Source organism: Lissotriton helveticus, chromosome 2_1 (assembly GCF_964261635.1).
Source record: "Lissotriton helveticus chromosome 2_1, aLisHel1.1, whole genome shotgun sequence".
Taxonomy (NCBI): domain Eukaryota; kingdom Metazoa; phylum Chordata; class Amphibia; order Caudata; family Salamandridae; genus Lissotriton; species Lissotriton helveticus.
The window spans coordinates 1,701,356,824-1,701,378,602 of record NC_136059.1 but is presented as its reverse complement, the minus strand read 5'-3'; the positions used below and the strand labels follow the sequence as shown (position 1 = coordinate 1,701,378,602).

The window sequence follows — 21,779 nt, the reverse complement described above, 5'->3', positions numbered from 1 at the left end:
TGTATGGTCATCTGCACACTGGTTCCCTGTGGACCGTGTTTGATGCCCTGACGAAGTTACATACTGTAACGAAACGTGTTGGCTGTTTCATCTGGTATAATTACCAAAATAAAGAAGAGAACCTTTGGAATAATAACATCGCCTGCTTGATCTTTTTGAGTGCGCCTCCTACCTTTTGCTTAAATTATATGTATGGCAAGGGACCTATTAAAAAAATACTGAATGGAAGAAAGTGGGTACGGCCAGGCAGAATTGTTGATAGTGGAAGGCTAAACACAAATGAGGGTAATATTAAGGAAATATTTATTGACCTGGCATTGCTGCGATCCCTACATGCAATACAAAAACTATGCACAGACAATGGGTCAAGGTTAATAGAAGCTAACTAAGTGGAAGGCTACATTTTTTAATTCTTAGGACATGATCTTGCTGGTTCTGATGCTGTGATCCAACAATATGCACCCTTGAGATTTAACAATAAATGTGACTTTTCATAATAAATAAAACATTTAAGCAACATATTTACTGAGGGATGGCAACTGCTAAAGTGCAAAAAGGAAGTACAGATATACCAGGGGCGGCTCCTCCATTAGAGCAGAGGAGCGTCACTCCACTAACTACAATGACCCCATACACTGCCCAGAGATGAAAAATTAAATGGTAATAAAGTTAATTTATTATCATTTTGTTTGTTATCAGCCAGTCTCGAACAGAGTGTCAGGACGGGAGGGGGTGGGGTCTCTTGAGTCGCAGCAGCAGGGAGGAGTGGTGGGCTGCCTGTGCACTTAAGTTTAAAGTGTACATGTCTCTTTGGCTGGCTGTCTTGTGATGGCCAGCCAGCCAGAAATGCGCACTCTAAACTGCTCAACCCAGCTGTCTTAGCTGGGTTAAGAGAAAGCACAGGCCTCATGTGCCCTCGGGAGCGCAGAGAGAGGCTGCTCCCTCCAATCCTGGCGCTACTCGCATGCTGGTTAACAGCATGACAGTAGCACCAGGATTGGTTAAGGGAGTTGGCTGGGGCCCGCGCTGTAGCCTGAATGAGAAAAACACCGGACCGGAGCAAGGAGGACGTGTCGTGTAGCAAACAGGGTTGGTGACTTTTTTTTTATCTGTGCAGGGCGTAGATTCACAAAGACGCCTAGGTCCTTGAATAACTAGCTGAGTGGAGCAATTGTGAAAAATCACTAGCCCCGTTTCTTGTCCAGTGGAGATGCCCGGAGTTATGCCAACTCTGCATAGCTCTGACACAACATCACATCAGCCACTGCTCCTTTGACTGCATTATGCTGTTAATGACCAAGTTATTTATAGTTTTTGTACTGATCCTTATTCCGAGACAAAGAGTTGCACTTTTAATGCTTACTAATTTTACTTTGATTGCCTGACCATAACTACTATGTAATGCCACACCGCATACAACTACCGAAAATTATTTAGAAACAAAACATCATTCTTGGTGATACCATAGTGATAAGGAAAATACGTTGCATATAAAATTTAAATATCTCTGGAAATAGCCCAGTTTGACAGGAGAAAGACCAGTCTGTGTAACGCTTGTACATTTAAGGAGACATTCAATAAGGACCATGACTGAGCAAGGACGTTAAAGGATGAGTCAGAGTGATCAGAGTTAACCATAATGACAATATAATTTTCTCAGTGCCTTAGGACAGACAAAAGAAAAAAGTACACGGCATTATGGAAGAATTCAGAAGGCAGTAATTAGTTGTCAAAAAAACAAAAATGTGCAAGCAGAAACATATCAAATAACTACACACGGCAAACAAAAATAAAACGTCCACCATAGCGGCTTCGATACGGTCCACCATGTGATATTGTTGGACCGTCTGAAGGCATGTGGGGTACAAGGAAAAGCGTTTAACATTCTAAAAGATTTCCTCTCCAACAGAGTTCAGAGTGTGGCGCTGGGCGAATACGAATCTAAACCTTTTGTTCTACCCTGTGGGGTTCCTCAGGGTTCGTCCCCGAGCCCCACTCTGTTCAATATTTACGTCAGCTCACTGGCCCCAGTAGTTCGGGCATTTGGCTTTGAACTTACCTCATACGCCGATAACACCCAGATTGTGGTGTTACTGTTACCAGGTAAGGAGGAAGGAGTAGCCAAACAATTTCAGGATTGCATGCTGGCGGAGGGAAAATGGATGGCTGTAAACTGCCTTAAACTGAAATCGGCTAAAACGGAAGTTGTAGTGTTTGGCTCAAATGTTAACTTTTGGAGTCCAAACTGGTGGCCTGAGGGGATGGGCAACGTTCCTACCCCTGTGTCTAAAGACAAGAACCTAGGGATGCTGATCAGCTTACCTTTCGACCTCAGGTTAATGCGCTGTCCTCCTCCATTTCCTTCCTGCTCAAAACAATTCGAAAGATTCTGCCTTTTCTTCCAGTAAGTGGTAAAAAATCAGTTGTTACCACTCTGGTACTTTCGCGGCTGGATTATTGTAACAGTCTGTTTCTTAACGCCCAACAGGGCATATTGAACAAAATGCAGGTTTTGCAAAATTCTGCAGCACGGCTCATTACATGCATTCCTAAGTACGCTTCCATTTCCCAGGAGCTAGTTAAACTTCACTGGCTCCCAGTGCGAAAGCGGATCTCGTTTAAAGCACTGTGCCTGATATTTAAGGCCTTGCGAGGCCTAGGGCCATCCTTCCTCCGGCAGTATTTTCGTTGGTATCATCTGACAAGGCACCTTAGATCCGCTGACGCAGGGCTGGTTGTTGTACCTCGCATCAGGAAAGCGTGCTGGGGAGGTAGAAGCTTTGTGCTGGGAGCAGCCAAGGCCTGGAATGCCCTGCCCCTGGCTCTTAGAAAGATGACGGACCTTATGGCCTTTAGGAGAGGTCTGAAGACCTGGTTGTTCACTAATTAATCATTCCACCGTTTGTGCCTATGGAGTTTTACAGAGCGCCAGGACACCTACAGGTAACAGCGCGCTGTACAAATATCAAAAATAAAATAAATAAATAAATAGCAAAAGGGTGTATAGCACCAAGGATTAATACATAGGGCAGAACCCACAGGAAAAAAGATTACATTGCTTTTACATATTTCAATGTAGGTGACCAGCGCACATTCTACAGGAACTTCCACATTAGAGTAGACCTCTGCTACCTTCTAGCATGAGCCCCCGTCCCCACCGGAAAAATTAGAAATATAGGGCGAAAAAAAGACACGCCCGACTGAAGCAGACCCCTGAGCTATGGGACATGGCAGCAGGTATGCTAAAATCCTCAATCATGAACTGACTCCGGTAGCTCACAGACCAGTAAGCAGCACAATCTACTGATGAGTCTGCAATGATAGTGTTACTTAAGAGGTTGACTGCAACTTGAAATAGGGGCAATGCACTATTTCCCTTTTTGGGTTTCTTAAATTTGGGTTGAAGGTCTAGAGCAAAAATGGGTGAATTGACGAAAGGTTTTCTTAAGCTTGTGGTGTTCCAACTCTTAGTATTCACCGTAATTCATCCAGTGTATTGGCACTATAATAGGCAACCGCAATGTTCCAGGTTTACACTGATGACTGCTTTGTGGCAGGTAGAGGAATGCCTTAGAATAACTTCTGTAAAAGGTGAAATAACTCTACAAAGCACGATGCTTTTATAATTACACGCAATTACACGTAAGAGCAAACAGTCCTCGTCAGTCACCTTCGACAAGGAGGCACTCCCAAATTACTGTTAGGTGCTTATTTGTATTTTTCTTTTATTAATGAATTCTTTATGTAATATCAAACAAAAGGCTGAATTGAACCAAGCGGATCGAAGGTACTATAGGAAAGCCAGGTATAAGATTATTGAAGGGTCTTGGGGGACCTGGAAGGCCATGAGTAAAATCTTAAATATCCCCAGAATTAATGTCAAAACTAATCTTTGGAAGTCCAGCCTCTTCCCTCATCTGGGCCATGTACTGCTTGGTATGGAGGGAGTGTGGGGTAAGGTGCCTGGGTGACATCATGGTAGGTGACGCCATCCTTATTTTTGAGGAGATACAGCAGAAATTTGGTATCCCTCAAAATCACATATTTCTATATGGGCAAATTGCTCAAACACTACTTGCTTATAGACCAAGGATTATATTGCCCCCAGGTAACCAAATGGTCGATTATCTAATTAGGGGGGGTGGGGGGGGGGGAGATAAGTATAGCCTACAATTATTTGTTGCTTGGCCTCCGGGATGATTTGGAGAAAACTGAAGCCACACTGGCGCAGAAGTTGGGGGACCCTGATGTTGATTTGGATTTGGCCCTACTCCTAAATAAGAGAATATTTCGGTCTTCAAATTTGAGGGCTCAACACTATAAGACTCTGTTTAATCTCTATTACACTCCCGCGAAATTGTATGGATGGGGGGTAAGAGAAGATGATAGATGTCCTAAATGTAACACTGGTCCCGCAGACCTTTTGCATATGTTCTATCACTGTCCCAACCTTGTTTTAATTCGTAGGGAGATAACTCTGTTTTTGAGGGGGCTGCTAGGTCATAACATCGATCTATCCCCTAGCCATGTCCTACTAGGGACGGATGACAAACTTAAGGTTGGGAGGGATGCCCAAGCTCTTGTTTTTATCTCAGTTGCGGTATTACGAATCCTTATTTCTGCAGGGTGGAAGGATACCACCGCCCGACCTTTCAGATGTGGCTCTCCAGGTTACTGGGCATACATAACATAAAGTCATGCTTATATGAATTTAAGGGTAGGAAATCTCAAGAATTGGGCAAGAATATTTGGGCACCCCTGAAGAAATGGAGGGAGTCAAAATATTAAATATTACATTTTATGATGTATCTTATTTAGGAGTATGGTTTTTAACCAATTTCTGGGTCATGCTATTAATGTTTTGTATGAACTATTTTTTCTTTTCAAGCTTTGACTATTTTATTGCATATTAAGAATTTTGGATTTGTGCGTCTGGATCAACGAATTGTATATGTATTTATTTATTATTGAATTACACCTTATGTCTCAAATAAAAAAAATAAAAAAAAGGCTGAATTGAACCATTCGGTAAACACGTTGAGATTCCTCAGAGCCCTGAGTTTAAAAGTATCATCAATCTTGAATAAATGGGCGTCTATTCAACTTGTAGTACAGAACGAAGGGGCTGACTATGATGGTGGGCGGACCCTATCGGAAAACAGGCCCGTCTGACAGGGGGTCGGTCGGTGGTCCCGACATAGGCATTACAATGTGACTGCCACCACGATGGTTGCAATGCCTATATTTTGTATTGCGACGGGTGCTGCTGGCTGCAGCACACGCCGCAAGACAAAAATGGGTCACTGCACAAATCCGTGCACTATGTGGCAGGCACCATGCGGTGGCCTGCCACATGGTGCAGCGATATGTAGGGGGGCACCATGGGTGCCCCCAGTGCCCACAGCTGAGGGCCAGGGGGGAACTGGGGGCCTGCTAGGAGCCCCCAAAATACCTTTCAACTGCCTTTTCATGGCGGGTTAACCACCATGAAAAGACTGGCTGAAAGGGACATTGTAATCCCTACAGTGGTGCCTGCCAGGCACCGCCATCATGATAGGGACTACAACCCCCTCAGCCGCACCAGCGGGCTCAAGGAGCCCGTCGAATGCGTGGTGGTCGGTCTTTCCAACCGCCACCCCTCTGTCCGTCATCTTAATGTGGCGGGCGGTGAAAATGGTTCTGATCAGCCCCAAAGTGGCCACAAACAAAGGGAAAAGAATCATAAAAAAAGGAAGAACAGAAGTTAAACATCCCCAGCAGTTGAACATCTCTACATGTAGCCCAATAAGGGAGACAAAGGGCGAGAAGATGTTGATAGTTGTAATATTTTCTAGCGTGGTAGTAACGTGATGGAAGGCATAGGACTATCCTGCATAAATTAGTCGCCTATTTATCCCCATTCACTTGAGCCCCAGAACACAGAGTATGATGATGCATCCATTCCCGCCCGATGCACACTCATCCTCAAGCAATTGACAATGTGTAGTGGCCATGGAGCCAGCCCACTACTGGTAATACTAAGGCCACCCGCGCCAGAGGCCACTGCTAGTGATGCATCAGCCGGGCTGGTGAGTAAAATGTTGCCTCTGTCAATGTGGGTTTGTACCACAGCCTGGATGATTCCTTAGAAAGTCAGTAGCAAGGGCGAGCGGCTTAATTTCGATAATGTGGCACAGCTGTGACATGTTGCTCTCGTGGTCTTTAAAGAAGAGCTGGCAGTCTAGCATGCAAGAGATCTGGTGAGTCCAGCCATGTCATCTAGTTATGACTGTATATGGTTTTGCAAGCCAATAATGTGGAGAAGGAAACACTGATTAGCTGGAATTTAGATTTAGGGAATTAGAAGGCAATTAGTATAAGAAATAGAGAAGACCGTAGCTGATGTTCACTGGGGAACCAGCCAGAACAATAAGCAACATAAATGGGACTCCGTATCACTGTCAAGGACTGGGTCGCAAATTTAGAGCACACCCCATGTACCTCAAGAAACACCAGAAATAAACATATTCAGTATTATTTTTTGCATAGAGTGTACCTTACACCAAAACAAATCAACCTCTTTCCCGGTGGCCTAGGCATCATGCCCATGAAGAAACCTGATGATTGCTGACTTCTATCATATGCTCTAGGCCTGTTCCATGCTTCTACACTATTGGGAAACCGTCGTCCGATACATTCACCGTACCACAGAGCGTCACATCCTATGACACTTCCCTATTGGCTATTGGGATTCTTTAACCAGCCCCAAGGTGAGTGATATTATGTCCCAATTCCTCCATCTGGCTTTAGTATTGGCTCATCCTAAGGTTGCCATTTCGTGGAAGGACTTCGGGGGGACCCAGACTGCTGCCCTGGCATGCTGAATTTTTAAGGTGGGGGGAATGTGAGGAGATGGCCCTTAAGAGGGAGGTACGCCGCGGCCTCAGGGCTGCAGATTATGCCCAGGCTTGCTGAACAATAGTGCAGGATTGCCCCCTGATGGATGATATGGACAGGATCCTCTTTCCTCTGGAAAACGAAGTTGAAAGTGATGACAATAAGTGTCCTCACCCCAGGTCGAGTCTATCCCCTATTAGACCCACCCTGGAGTTTTCACTAGACCCCCATAAACCCTAGAGCTAAAAGTAGGTCTTGCGATTAGGGGTGATGTTTGAATGTCATTGTAGTGCCATTACTCTTTCTAGACCAATGCCTAGTGGTCTGAAAGTATTATTTTGGGTATTTCATACCCACTGGCTAGAAACAATGTGCCTTCCTCCTGTGAAAAACATTTGAGCTTTTTGATTTGCATCACCTTAGTGTGCTCTTAGCAGTTCTCCGATGGACCCTGTGACTGTTACCAAGGTACCTCTCAGAGCTGGTTACTTTGTAGATGCTACATATACATTGATTCTTGGGAGCTAACTGTGTTTTCTTTTTAATTTTTATACCACAAATGAAAAATGCAGAACCAGGCTGACTTCTCCAAAACAAATACAACAGACACAGTAAAGCCCAACAGTAGTAAAATGGTACAATTTTTCGATGAACACGTTTTCTGCTTACACTTGCTGAAACCTCACTCATCCATGACACCCAAAAAACAAATTTAGAGATTAAGTTAGTAGCTTCCTAGGCACAGCACATTGCTATAGGCTGCTGGTGTTTAGACTAGTTTGTCGATGCTTGTCCACTTGGACCAGGTTTACAAAGGCAAGCACATGACTAATGTATTTTGAGTTTTATGTGTATTTTGTGTAGCACCTGAGGACATGTCCACCATGTTTCTGTGTATAAATTATGTTTTTTCCCATTAACCCATCTCTTGGATGGTGATTAACCGCATTGTGCAAGGTTTTGTCATTCTGATGGTTGTGAGAAACCTTGTGCTGCATGACTTCGATGTACTCTCTGCCTGTTTCCTAGCAGATCAATTAATGGTGATTGATTTGTGTTTTATCATTCACTGAATTTTGGGGGCAAGCGTCTGGGTTGATCACGCGCTTATAGGCAATTATATAGGGCAAATCTAGACACCGGGCCAACTGAGAACTCTAGCTTTACACCAGAAGAGTAACCCGGATGGCGACAGTAGCAGAAGCAAATAATCATTTTAAAACAAATATAAAGCCTACACTGGACATTTACACAAAATGAGTGTGAATGATAATTGCTACAGTAATGTGGGAGGCAGCCTGGAAGAGTACTGGACAGGACAAGAGTTTCCCCCCCCCCCCCAAACCCCCCCCACTCCTCCAATTCATTCGCACAAAGCTGAATGGCCATACGTTTGCCCGATTTGCACGGTAATCCTGTATTCGGGGCTGCTGCCCAAAAAGAGAGCCTATGCCTGTCTTGGATCATACTATTTTTCTTGTGTCTCCCTATCCTCCTGGTTCAAAATCTTATCTTAGATCACAGGGTATTTTGTTGTGCTGTAAGTAAATTGCCCTAACTAACGTGTCTCTCAGTAGGGAATGATATCCCAGGGAAAGAAACCACAAGAGTTTGTAACAGAGGAGCTGCACCTTGATTGCACTGCTGGAACATGGTCACCAACATAAAGTAGACTTAGTAAGAAATTTGATTCTCATTTTACAATCTTAGACCTGTCATCGAATAGAGTAAATTCTGCATCACTAAACCCTGCTTATAATGTAGGACATCTGGATATTTTATACTTTTAACTCATTTTCGTATTGCACAGGAAATGGAGGAGGTCGATAGATGAGCAAATGTAATTTCAACTTGTAACTACAAAGAAGCCTACTCTTAGGAAAAAGCAAATTTGTCATCAAAACTTGCATTCATGTACAATGTTTGTCATATATTTATGGATACCTTCTTGTTACTTAGTTTTATGTTCGCTTGCGATTTTTCACTCTAGCGTTCAATAGAACAGTATCTATGCAATTAGTAAAAAGAATAACACTATGGTGTCCTGAAGAGAGGTAAATATAAGGCTATACATGCACAATTTAGTTTCCGTTTGAAGATCTTATGTATCACTGCAACACAAAAACAAATGGCAGCTCATGTGATCTTTGTCTTGGCCCAGAATGGATTAATTTCTGTACCCCAAACATCAGACTAAAGCAGCAAAAATAAGAATTTTTTTTTTAACTGCTGTCCAGAAAAATCATTTGTCCTCTCGGCCTTAGAAACCAAGGAGAGTTCTTTGGATATCAAGGCCAATGTGTCCCATATAGCTCGGTTGAAGTCCTGCAGTCTTCCATCAAAAACATACAATAAGCTTTGCAAATCAGAACTAGCAAACAAGAAAGCAATCAAAGCATTAGACAATGCATGCCCAGAAAACGACTGATGGGATAAGACGGCAAAAGCATTACGAGGAAAAGCAGAGAGGCTAGCTGTGATATCAATGAATGAAGGAGAAGCTTTCTGTGGAGTAAGCGTAGGAGGTACAAGGATAACGAAGGGAAGACAGCTCTAAAAGATGACAGCTCAGTGTAAGCAAAGGCATTAATACAAGTCCAGAGGAGATGAAAGCCATTAAGTAAATAACGAAGGTGAGTTTAATGCACACAGATATCATAAATTCCAAATATTGTATTGCAATCAAGCTGATGGAAATGATAGGTCTAGAAAAAAAATCAACTGTTTTTCACCAAGTGACTGCAAAGTTCCTTTCCTCTTAAAACATTAAGCTAACAATGCAGCAGTGCTCCCCTGGTTGAAATGAACAGCAACAAAGAAAGTCGGTTACACTTGCCCAGTTTTTAGAGTTTAACTGATGCACACAAGGCTACAATGCGACACTTGAAGAGGGGTGCACACTCGGAAGAAAAATGGGTTGGCGTCCCATTGTCCCATTAACCATGTGTTGAACTCCAGGGACTCGAGTAATTTTCAACTGGGTGACGTCATTGTGCTTTACTAGCCCAGTCATTATTTTACCAGCTCATTAAAAAGATCTTCCAGTCATATCCTTGAAGTTAGTTGACTAACTAATATACAAATCAGGGTTCAACTTAACTAGCTTTTGAATTAGTAGGAAAGTAGATTTTTCCTGGGGTAGGCAAGAGTCTTCACAATCTCCATACTGCAAATCTCTTAATACTTGTAAACTGGCACAAAAAATTCTAAGGGGTTTCGCAAAGACATTCACACTGTGACAAGCTGAAATTTTGTAATTGATGGCCATTTTGCCACCCAAAAAATTGCCTTACTATATGAAAACTTTTTAAGGGAGTATTGAATTTAATTGCAAATGAGACTTAGCTTGCACCAAATGTAAATTGAGCGCAAGATACACGCTATTGTATTTGAGTGTAAAGCTCTAAAAGTGCACAAGGTAACCTCCCATGATTTGTGATCACCATTATCTTAAAGAAATTGAAAGACACTCAGTTTGTACCGTGCAAACACACCGACAGTGTACCAACCTGCGACAGTGTTGTGCGTCGCCTTCCAGGACTCTCTGGCTCTGCGCTTCTTCTGCGCAGAATAGTAGAAATCTTGCAAGAGATTGAGAAAATGCAGCAAAGTTGTTGCCAATGCAGATGCAAGGTATTTTGCCATAGTACTAAAATTGCTAAAATATTTCGGCAGGGTAAAGAGATCACACTCAACATTTCTAAATTACAAAAATAACATTCTGATTCCAAGAAAATTCTTTGCCTCAAAAAAGACTAGATCATATAAGGACTGTAACGAAACAGTACTTTTCTTTTGGTTATAACTGCTTGCATGCAGTGCAACCAATCATGAATTTTCATATCATATGCATATTCTAGTCATCACCATTCAACAAATGGACCATGGGAGATGAACTAGGGAAATGGACTAAATTGATGGGGGTGATCAATGTGTTGACAGTATCTCTTTTGTTCGCACAACATACACAAAGGAGTGCACAATCTCTCCTCACAGTTGTCAAGCTCCATGTATTTTACTTCAAAGACCTAAACTGGGCACATTCATACATAAGTTAACAAACACATCACTTGACACTCTTTCGAAAAGCACGATTAGTAAATTCATTACTATCCAAAAATGTGCTTACCCTCCTTGGAAGCCAGTTTTAGCAATAAAGCTAATCTATTGACTGCTGTGATACATACACATTGTAAATGAAGAAAGACTATATTGCAAGCAACTCTGAGTAGTGATTGAATAAAACTATACAGATATGGTAATGGCCTTTTTACCCAGGTTCCTCAGCCTATGATGTGCAGTTCAAGTTAGTGATCTTTTAGAGTAAAATATGAATGGACTGGGGCTCCCTCAAGTTACATGTGTGCAGATTACGCTTTGCAGAGTGCATTTGGTGTATATGGAGACCCGCTTTGGAGTGCCATTATCAAGTGGTGCTAGACCCCAGAATACGCCTCATGTATTTTCGAGGCGTTCTGTTAGCCTCAAGCTACTTTGAGGTGCCATTATAGGCAGTTCACCTTATATCATTTAGACTTCTTTTGCCCGATTTTGAAAACAGTTCATCAAATTATTGTATTTCTTTCCACACCAACCGCCAATTAGTTTATTTGGTTCCAGTTTTGTGGGTTTCATCAGGATATATCCACTTTATTCTAACTATAGAAATCATTGGTGAGAAACCCCCTCTGATTTTCCACCAGGAGTACACTATCGATCTACTTGTTCGGGCGATTTGATTTGGCTTTTGTCCGGTACTTCAATCATTCATCATCGTTCATGTGACCCGGCAACATATATGCTGTTATTTATTTCCACATTGGCCTTGAAAAAGTCCTTGTACTTATTCACAGTACGGACGAAACACGTGTCGGCTGGCTGTCGTTTTATCATTTGGGAAATGACCTTTAAGAATCAATAAAAGGAAAAAATTATACAAAACATGAACTCTATTCATCTATTTGTCCTGCATACTATGAGGATTTGTTGACCTTACTTGGATGTACAACTGTTCAGACTTCATACTGTACTAGTCTTGTTTATACTTTTACTGTAGGATTGTGCTCTCTTGACCATTATTATCTATATGGAGAGGACGTTTATGTAAATTTATTGCACATTGGGAAATATACTGGGGCATGTGAGGTACAGGAATGGGCCATTCTTCTGGTCTCGACTCTCCTAGCTCCTGCGGACTCCTGCATTGTTGCGTCCAAACTTGCAATGTCTCCTTACTTTCTTCCCGAATTTCTGCAGTTACCCTTCCCCACTCACTACTTACTCCTGCAGCAGTCCTTCCCTGCTTAGTTCTTTAGCATTTCGTCTTGCTATGGTTTCATCACTCTTGGCTCATGCAACACATCCCAATGATTCTGCAGAATTTGCTCTCTCCAGTCCTCAGAAAAACCTCCTTACCCATATCTGCTAGCTTTCTTTGCGTTCTGAGAATTGTGGGCTAGGTTTTATAATGTGATGTGGAAGATTATAAATCTCAGGATGCAACGTGAGAACAGCTACTCAAGCATGAATCTAGGAAACTTGGAAGGGCAGATTACCCCAGGCCATTTAACACCCTTCATTCTATTCTCTCGCACTACCCCCTCCCTCCAGGCTTCACCTGCTCGGGACTCGAACTAAATTCTGTAGCACCCCACATTAACTGGCCCCTGCAACCCCATCCCTTCTGCCTCCTGTAGGGCTCCATCACTCAAGGAATCTGAAGCACTTCCTTCTAAGGTTGCCATTTTTCTCAGAGAATTCCAAGCCTTTTGTGGTTCTGGAAAAGCCATGAGCTGGTACCGGAACAACTGTTTCTGTATAATCATTTTAGATTGAAAGGTAAGCGATTTATATGATACTGGGCCGAGGCAGGGTCTTTAATATGTAGTATGGCAGTCATTTCACACTAACAACAGCCCACAAACTTCTAGAGACAGATTCTAGAGTCAGATCCTCACCAAGATGGTTAAGAAATAGCAGTCCCAAACACAAGCTGTGGTCTTTGAATTTGCATAGATGAACAGTGCATATGCCACCAACTGGTGGTAACAAATTCAGAAGCGTATAAGACAAAAAAAAGCGCAGCTCCATATGAAATTTCTTTTGAATCTGCTCAATCCCTACCCTATTGTACGTAAGCCCACAGGCCAAAATGAGAGTTAATGGCCAGATATTGCTTTCGATCCCCACTGGCAGGAGCACTAAGCAGGGGTGCGCTCTCTCGCCGATTATCAATAAAAGCCTGGGCCTGCATTATTGGGCAATACCACCACATGCAAGGAATCTAGTTCAATATGCATAGACTTGTTAATTAATTATATGCAGATGGCATTCTGCTGCTAATAAAGAATCCTGGTAATACCTTATCCCCAGTAATAAATTAAATAATTGAGTGTGGGATCGCTCTTGATGCCCTTTACTGCTTCTACCACTTAACCACATCTGACAATACCCTTGCAGTGGCAGACTGTCTACCCACTACCTGGGTATCTGACATCACAGCGATCGGGAAGTACTGCTTTGTGAAAACTATGGGAAATGTTCAAAAAGCCTAGAATAGCAGATTGAGGGCTGGATTAAACTTCTAATGACAATGGCAGGTATGATAATTCTCATGACGACGGTGATCCACCTAAAACTACTGTTTCAAAACATTCCCATCCCATTATTGAGACCTTTCTCAACCCATCTCCGATCTCTCGTGATCAGACTGGCATGGTCTGGCAGACAGCCCAAGATTGCAAGGTCCAAGCTGCATCTACCCTATAGCCTATGGAGTTTAGTTGCACCCAATTGCCAGGCATATCATCTGGTGGCACAGCTGTAATCTGCTTTTTACTTGCTATAGGACACTCAACAGTCTCCACAGTGCAATTCAGAGGTCGGATTGATAGCCCCATTTCCACTTTGTAAAGCTGTCACGTAAATGAGCACACACCCAAATGCTGAGATCCACAACAGAAAATGAACCAACTGCCTGTTCACAATCATCGCCAATTTGTCAATTCACTTCCCATATCTGCCACTGCTACGTAATCCATGACAAGAGATGACCAATGAGCCATGGGTAATTGGGCATTTACAAGCTCACAGGTTCCGCATATTGGGTGCCCTTTTTGAGAATGGCAGGCTTCTTTCATTCCAAGAGTTTGTGGAGCTGAAGCAGGCTAACCATGTATATGCTGCCGTAAAATAGACTCCATAGTGCCCTAGAAGAGTTATATGCATTCTTCCCCGCAGAACCTCCGGAACTGCCGCTTCTACCAATGCTGCTTACAAATCCCAGTCCAGCTAAAATGGTTACACGGATGAACAACAGTACGAATAATAATAGCATACACAAACCTGAAATTAAGGCTGGGTCGGATGAGGACCTTGGCTATGAATTACCAGATTTGCAATGGCTATATTGTTGTGAATAAACCAAACAGGTCTCATCTAATGGCATGTTAAGACTTATTCAGCTCAAGTTTCTTCACAGAGCTTACTATAATCTGATATCTATGGTGTGATATGGGCTAGCCGTCGAGTCAAATTGTTGGAAATGTAACGCCCCTAAAGACTTTTTTACACATATAGCAAACTCTGCCCCCTAATAAATACATATTAGATAAAGCTCAACCAAGAACAGAGGCAGAAGGTGCCTATAGACCTATCACTCATGCCTGTAATGGCTCTCTTGGAAAATGTCAAAGACTTTGCTAAGCCATATAATAAGTTTATGGCAATTCACTCATGGTAGGGAAGGAGAGAGTCACTATTGCATGGCACAATAATTCTGTCCGTAGATATGCTCACTGGTTAAGAGACCTGACAACCTGCTCATCCACACCAAGACCTCAGGATCTCTGTTAACACGTGCATCCCGCCGCAGAGATATATGGGAACCACTCCACACTTACCTGGCAGACCTCCAGTGGAATCAATCACATGCTGGGGATCAACGTCCCCTTAGCCTATTGAAGCGGATATCTCTGACATTTGAAATGTGATGCTTGTATTGCTACCTTTGTAGATACAACATAATACTGACAGTTACACTGACTGCAATATACACTTATTGCTATGTACAAGTGTCTTGATCCGATTGTCTGTACAAAATGGTGTGTCTAATGCCTACGTTTTGGTTTAAACATCAAAAAAGAACATGCTCAATCACTAGAGCAGAAGCAAACATTTGCCTCAGGCTAAAAAGCTGGCAACGGAGTATACAGGCAGAAGTGTTTGCCTGAGAGGACTGTTGTTGGGAGCTCTGCGATTGGTAATGGCACATAAATTGATGCACATAGTTCTAGACTTTCGTGATATTTTTTAAGCAAGCAATTTTGCCTTCTCCTTTAGAAACGCCCTGGACAGCATTTTGATTAGTTTTATCATCCAGGTATTGCCTTTTTCAGCTCAAATTTCAAGTAGAAACAAATATAATTTTAAAGCTCTGCCACAGATATTCCTACCTTTGTCTGAATGCCAATACTGGCAGGGCCTGTGAAATACTAGTCTGCTGGCTGCCTTATCCCCTTCTTGCAGTGTCTCCTCTTTCTGGACACCTGCTTCTGTCCTTGGGACCCCACACTACTCCCCGATTTCACACTCAGTCATCACCCCTTGCACAGGTTTACTAAACAAGTACACCTGGAAGGAAAGAATTCAAAAACAAGCCTAACTCACTCAACAATGCTGATAAACCTTTCACCATCATTGTGCGAGTTGTGCTTGTTTTGGGCTTGTTTTTATAGGCAGTTGTACTTGTTTGCCATTTTCAACCCTCGATTCATAGAGCGATAAATCATATCAAGTGTATCAGATGTAGAAACGTGCCCAACCCTCTTGAAGATGAAGCCACCGTCCCCCTGGGTGGGGTGCACCCCACAGTTTTCAGCCCTCTAGGTTAAGTAGACTGTGGGAACATATGCTTGCCCAATATCTCACACATACATATTACCTAGTGGGGGACGCCACTTGCTAGTTTCAGTCAGATCTGCTTTTCCCTAGTAGGCACGTTTTTGGGTTTGCTTAGAACTTTGGCCCCGTTTGACGACTTCAAGAAAACGTACAAAAAAAAAAGTTTTTTTCACCTCTGCTCGTTCCTGTAAAGTTTTGGGGTGGTCCGTCCAGTGGTGGGGCAAGGAAAAAGGGGGTTCCCAAAACTCAACTATTTTCCATAGACTTCTTTAGACAGGGTTACAGCAAAAACTGCGGAACTGACTTACACTAAATTTGGCAGGAAGGTAGATCTTGGTCCGCAGATTGTGCTTTTCGTGATTTGGTGTAAATACATTCAGTAGTTTTTGAGAAACCAAGGAACAAAAGTAATTGTATATCTAGATGATTGTGTCCAAAAGTCTTGAGACTCATGCGGGAGCGCCAATTTAAAAAAGAGCGTTCTGATTGGCCGGGAGCTTGATTTCCCTTGGGCCATCTCGCTGCTGCAGGAGTCAGACTCCTGTGGGAGAGAATGCTCCGACTGGCTGACCGCAATATGAGAAAAATTTGGCTGGCAGCCATCACAAGACTTAGCCCCCTGTCCTGAAGTTAAAATAAACTATATTTGGGGCAGGGTAGGGATACCCTGACCCCCCTAGACCCCTCGGGATGGGGTGGGGGGGGGGGACCCAGAGGTACCTCTCCTCTCCCCCCTGCCAAAAAAAAGTTTACATGTTGCTGTGATATTATCAATGGTGTCATAGAAGATGTCATGAGTGATCTAATATGTGGGGTAATTAGCAGTACTACTTGGTAAGAGAACGAGTTGTAGTTACCTTAGGGCAAGAGCTATAGTTAACTTGAGAACTATAACTGGTGACTTTTGGTGGTTTTTAGAGTATATAGTAGTATGCATGCCACGTTAACAAAAATAAATAGGACTCAATCCCACGTTATTTATTGCAACTGTACTAATAGGAGCACATACACACATTTATTAATGCGAAGGTCAAACAAACTACAGATTATTTCCACAGTAGAGCGAACTTGGCATGGAAAAAAACACTGTTTAAGCCTGACGGATTGTACATTACAATTAATTAACACATCAAATAATTCTCACAAGGACTCTTCAATGTGATTTTTTTACTGCACATTGTTAATCCCTTGCATCCTAATTTTGGTGAAATGTCTTATTTAAAACAAGCAAATCTGAAATAATGGCACAAACTATATATGCAGATGCTCAAATGTAATATGGGCAATGGTGTAACATAAAATGATGGGGCACACCTGCAGAATGTAAGGAGGGGTCCCTGTGTCTGCCATATCTCATAGATAATCATTGATTTTGACCTGAATGGGCGTGCCCTGAAAGGTTGAGGGGGCTTTTGAAGATGTGGGTCTACCTGTGCCACAGGGCTGCAGGGGCATGTGCTGCGCCCCGGAATATAGGGTTTATTACCACGTTTGAGGGAAGGGCAGTATCGGTTCGTGGAGAGAGTGCCGCGGGCGGTGCGAGGAGGGGCAGGGTGGGGGGTAGTAAACTCCGGCTCACAGCCGGCCAGAGTAATGTAAACAAATAAAACAAATGTAATTGCGCACGCAGAAACGCCAAATGCGTTTCAGCACGCGCAATGAAATTGGTTTTATTTATTTATTTGTTTACATTACTCCGGTCGGCCGTGAGCCGGAGTTTCCTACCCCCCACCCTGCTCCTCCCCTGCCCCACCGCCCCGCGGCACTCCCTCAACGAGCCACTACTGGGGAAGGGGCATCACAACCCTCTCAAGGTTTCAACTCTCATGAGTCAGGGCTCCTCCGACACTCAATAACTGTAATAAATTGCTTATTACACCCTATAGGAAATACTTCAACAGTTCCCTGTGAAATACAGATATAAAAGTTTTATCATCATAATGACAGTTCCCACGCCACTCTACAGATTCTTTAACATTGTCAGGGCTGCTAGGATTATACAGCCACGTTATTAACATGTTATAACATATTGCCTACCAGTAATATTTTCATTCATTTGAGCTAGAAGCAACATAGTTGGTAAAATCTACAAATTATCTGGCAAATGTCGCAAATTCATGATATGTGATAGAGGCTCTACAAATCCACTGGCCCACACAATTGTCTTTTGTTTTATCAACAATTTTAATTCCATGCAGTGTCCATTTTTAGCCTTTCAAGGATACAGCTTCTTTGCACTAGCCACCCCAAAATAAATATGTAATATTAAAAATACATTAATTGTAACATCTGTAACAGGGTCTCAAACTGCCATCTCAGGATTGCCATGACATTGAAAAATGACCAGATGGCACCGATTGATGGCAATATTGGAGGACCATATTACATCTATATATATATCTATATATCTATATATATATGCTACTGGGTGTAGTTCTAGTTAGGTCTGCGTTTCCTTAGGAATGCCCTTTTTTTTAATTAGTAAATAACAGACCTTGTTTGACGAATCTTTAAAAAAGAAAAAAAATCACAAAAATATTACTTTACATTAACCCCCTCCATGCTTGTGACGGAACCGTTCCGTCATCAGTCACGGCTGAGCTGTGCTGATGACGGAACGGTTCCGTCATGACCGCAACCTGTTGTGGAATGTCCAGCACAGGGGCGGAATCGGCGCCGCACGGAAGCGGTTGAAAAAAAACTGGATATTCACTGAAAAAAACAAAGGTTAATGTGAATTTAATGGTAGGGATTGTAATTATATCTTACTTTACATTTAAAAAAACAACTTAGAAATTCGCTGGAAAAAACAAAAATTAATGTAAAGTTATAGTTAAGTGAAAGTTTCAGTGACATCATAACGCGGTAAACTAAAAAAACCATTGACATTTACCAGTTAGAGTTACGCAAGTAACTATAACTCGTGCCCTAAGGCAACTATAGCTCGGGCCCTCCTCATGCACAGCTAATTAACCCTCATATGACATCATGCAAGACATGTTCTATAACATCATTGATACCGTCACTGCAACATTTGAAATGACATAATTGATGACGTAACTGAGCATGGCAAGTTCAAGATGACTTCCGGCTTGAATTTGCTGTTGACGTTTGAGTTGAGGAGTTAGTAACTGGATGGTCTAGAGAATAAGGTATTGTTCAATAGGATGGACATGAGAATAAGGGATTGGTCAGAATGGGGTGGGTCAGCATGAGTGAAGTGTAAGTGAAAATAGCACCAGTCCCCACAGCTAACAGTGGAGCAAATACAGACGTTGAAGAGAACAGAGTGTTGAGATCTAGGGCCTTAGGCTGATTTAGTGGGTTGGGCTGTTGATATTTAACAAAGTATCATATTCCTTAGAGTCTAACAATTGCTCTGAGCGAAACATTCAGGAATCACTACATTTACGAATGGAAAAAGATAGGCAGGTACTCAAAATAGGAACAATGTCACAGATAATATACAGTGGTCAAATATACTGGTACTTTGATTCATATAATTTCGATATTGCGCAATGCAGATGCCTTTGGAATTTTATACAAAAAATAAGATTGTGCACCTCTTTGAATCACTCAGCACTTTGTTCTTGTCAGTTTCGCTCAAGATTTCTCAAGATTCTGAAGTGCTAAAAGGAGGGAATCTAGGGCCAGTTTAAATGCTCAGATCAGAATTTACAAACATGATGGCCATCAGACTTGCACTCAAAGAAACACTAGCGGGATGGCCTGGACACACGGGTAATGTTTTTCACTTGTCTAGACAAGGACCAATTATAGCACTGGCACCATTAGAAGAGTATTCCTAGAATAAATCTTTAATTTCGACCATTACATTTAGATAAAAGTTACATGTTAATCAGTTGAAATGTCAAGTAGGTTTTTTGGAGCAAGTCTCGTACAGAGGTGCTGGGCAATGTACTTCATTCAAACTTTGGTAAAGTACAAAAAGTCTACTTGTCCCCATTTTTAGTGGCCACCTGAACTATTTATTCAGTATTTTAAGCTGGGTTAAAAATCAAGATCTAGTAATTGTATTCTCTTGTACAAATGATTTATATTCTAGTCAAAAAAAGAACAGTAACTACCTTTGCTGTCGGCACTGGACCACCGTACAGCATTCTGTTGTAGGACCAGTGCCTAATTTGAGCAGATGGTTACAGGCAGGACCCAGCAGCACTCAATTTTGGGACCAGCACTTACTTTTCCTCATCAGTTTTTGACCCAGGGAAAAAGAGAGAAAAAAACTCAAAGGGAGGAAAGGAGAGGGAAGAGATAGATGGAATAACAATAACAAAGGGATAAATAAGGGATTAAAAAGAACCTGCAAGAGTGAAATAAAGGGACAGAGCGTCTGGTAGTGGATGAAAAAGACACAAGGTGAAATCAAGACCACGCAGTCTTAATATTCAGCAATCCCAACATAATTCAGCACAAGCTGTGGGCTTCTGAGAAAAACTTTGGGGACTGGTACTTCTTATTTTACAAATCAAGCACTTAGTAGGACATGCGCTTTGGCTAGGCACCTTAGGAGCATCTTGCCCCTAACGCAAGGACTTTCAAGATGTAGTTTGTACATCAGCAGGGATTAAAATAAGTATTAAATAATTCTGGCAAGGAGAGTATGTTGGGGACTTTATTTATAATTGTTCTGTTCCCATGCAAAGTAAATAGAAGTTCCCACAGATTAACTAACCAACTACTACTACTACTAATAAGGACATTAATTATTACTGCGCAATAAAAATGGTAAATACTACACATAACAATTCAGACAGAATACTTGGCTTCCGATTGCTTCTTACCCTCACATTTCTCATCATCTGCCTCATCATGGAATGGGGAGTGGAGGCTGCTGGAGGACGTCTGATGAAAAGAGCGTAGTCTGGGTAGAGCCAGCGCTTTACCATGTATTTTCAGGGAATGCTCCTTTAGTTGGCTTATTGTCATAGTGGAGAAGGAGCACAAGGAGCATTTGTAGGCATGTTCACCTTAATAAAGAGAAAACACTAATCACAGTGGGTCAAAAGCAATTGCATGATATTTAGTATATGACTGTACATTTCATTTACCCAAATATCCAGTTATATCTTATAAGTATTTTTACTGCCCTGGATGCTTGGTAAAACATGAATAAGCCACAATAAAATAATAACTTTTACATTACATGCTTTGTAGAATTAGTTACTTTGTTCTTCAAAAGCACACAAGTGAGAAAATAGCTATACTACACATGTACTACCTGTCTTAATTACATCATATAAAGGCACAATTAGAGGCTGGACAAAGTGGTATCCCTGGCAGGGATATAGCTTTACCTGATCAAAAATGCCCCTCTGTTCTCTAATTAGGTTTCCTGGGTGTGGGAATGCTTAGCCTGAATTTGCTGGGCGGTAATGTTGGTAGTAAAATGGAGTGCGGGTTAGTTTACGAGCTGCAAGCGCTGCACAGCCCCACCTGATCCTGCCCCCAACTATATGGGGTAGCCTGGTAGTCTCTCCTGCTCCAGACACCCTCCCCGCTCACTCGCCCACAGGTGGCGAATAGAAGTGGAAGAGGGCATGTTATTTGGCCTGGATTTGGATTCTATATGCTGCTTTTTATCCCACTATACTCATGTCAATATGTTAGTTCTCTTACCTAGAAGAATAGCTTCTAACGTCACAGTTACAGGGGTGGATTATCAGCTGGAATCAGTGATTCTAGACCTGACAAGTTTGCTGACCATGCAACTTAGTAAAGCCCTAATCCTTCTATGTTGGACCACAGGGGCAGCGGGTGCTTTTGTTACGCCACTGACCAGAGGACGTTTTTGTTTACTGCAGCTGAAAATCCTACGAGGTAAATCCAATCATCAACAGCATCATCAACTCTTCTCTTGCCACGGCAGAAATCCCATGCGATTGGAAGATTGCAGCGGTTACACCACTTTCGAAAAAGGCTTTACCGGACCCTACCACTCTCTCCAACCTGCGTCCTATTTCCCTGCTCCCTGTGGTGTT

At 42.3% G+C, this 21,779-nt stretch overlaps 1 protein-coding gene across 4 annotated transcripts in view; it reads right to left on the bottom strand.

The window, feature by feature from the left end:
• The window catches only part of ZNF462 (zinc finger protein 462), a 215,161-nt gene that overhangs the window by 33,473 nt on the left and 159,909 nt on the right, over positions 1-21,779 (bottom strand). For 3 of the 4 annotated variants that reach the window (XM_078676655.1, XM_078676657.1, XM_078676656.1), the window contains exons 7-8: positions 20,583-20,768; positions 10,386-10,457 (exon numbers count right to left, since the gene is read on the bottom strand). In XM_078676655.1, coding sequence (XP_078532781.1) covers positions 10,386-10,457; positions 20,583-20,768 — 258 coding nt within the window. The remainder of the gene's footprint in view (positions 1-10,385; positions 10,458-20,582; positions 20,769-21,779) is intronic. The other variant, XM_078676658.1, reaches the window with a different exon arrangement.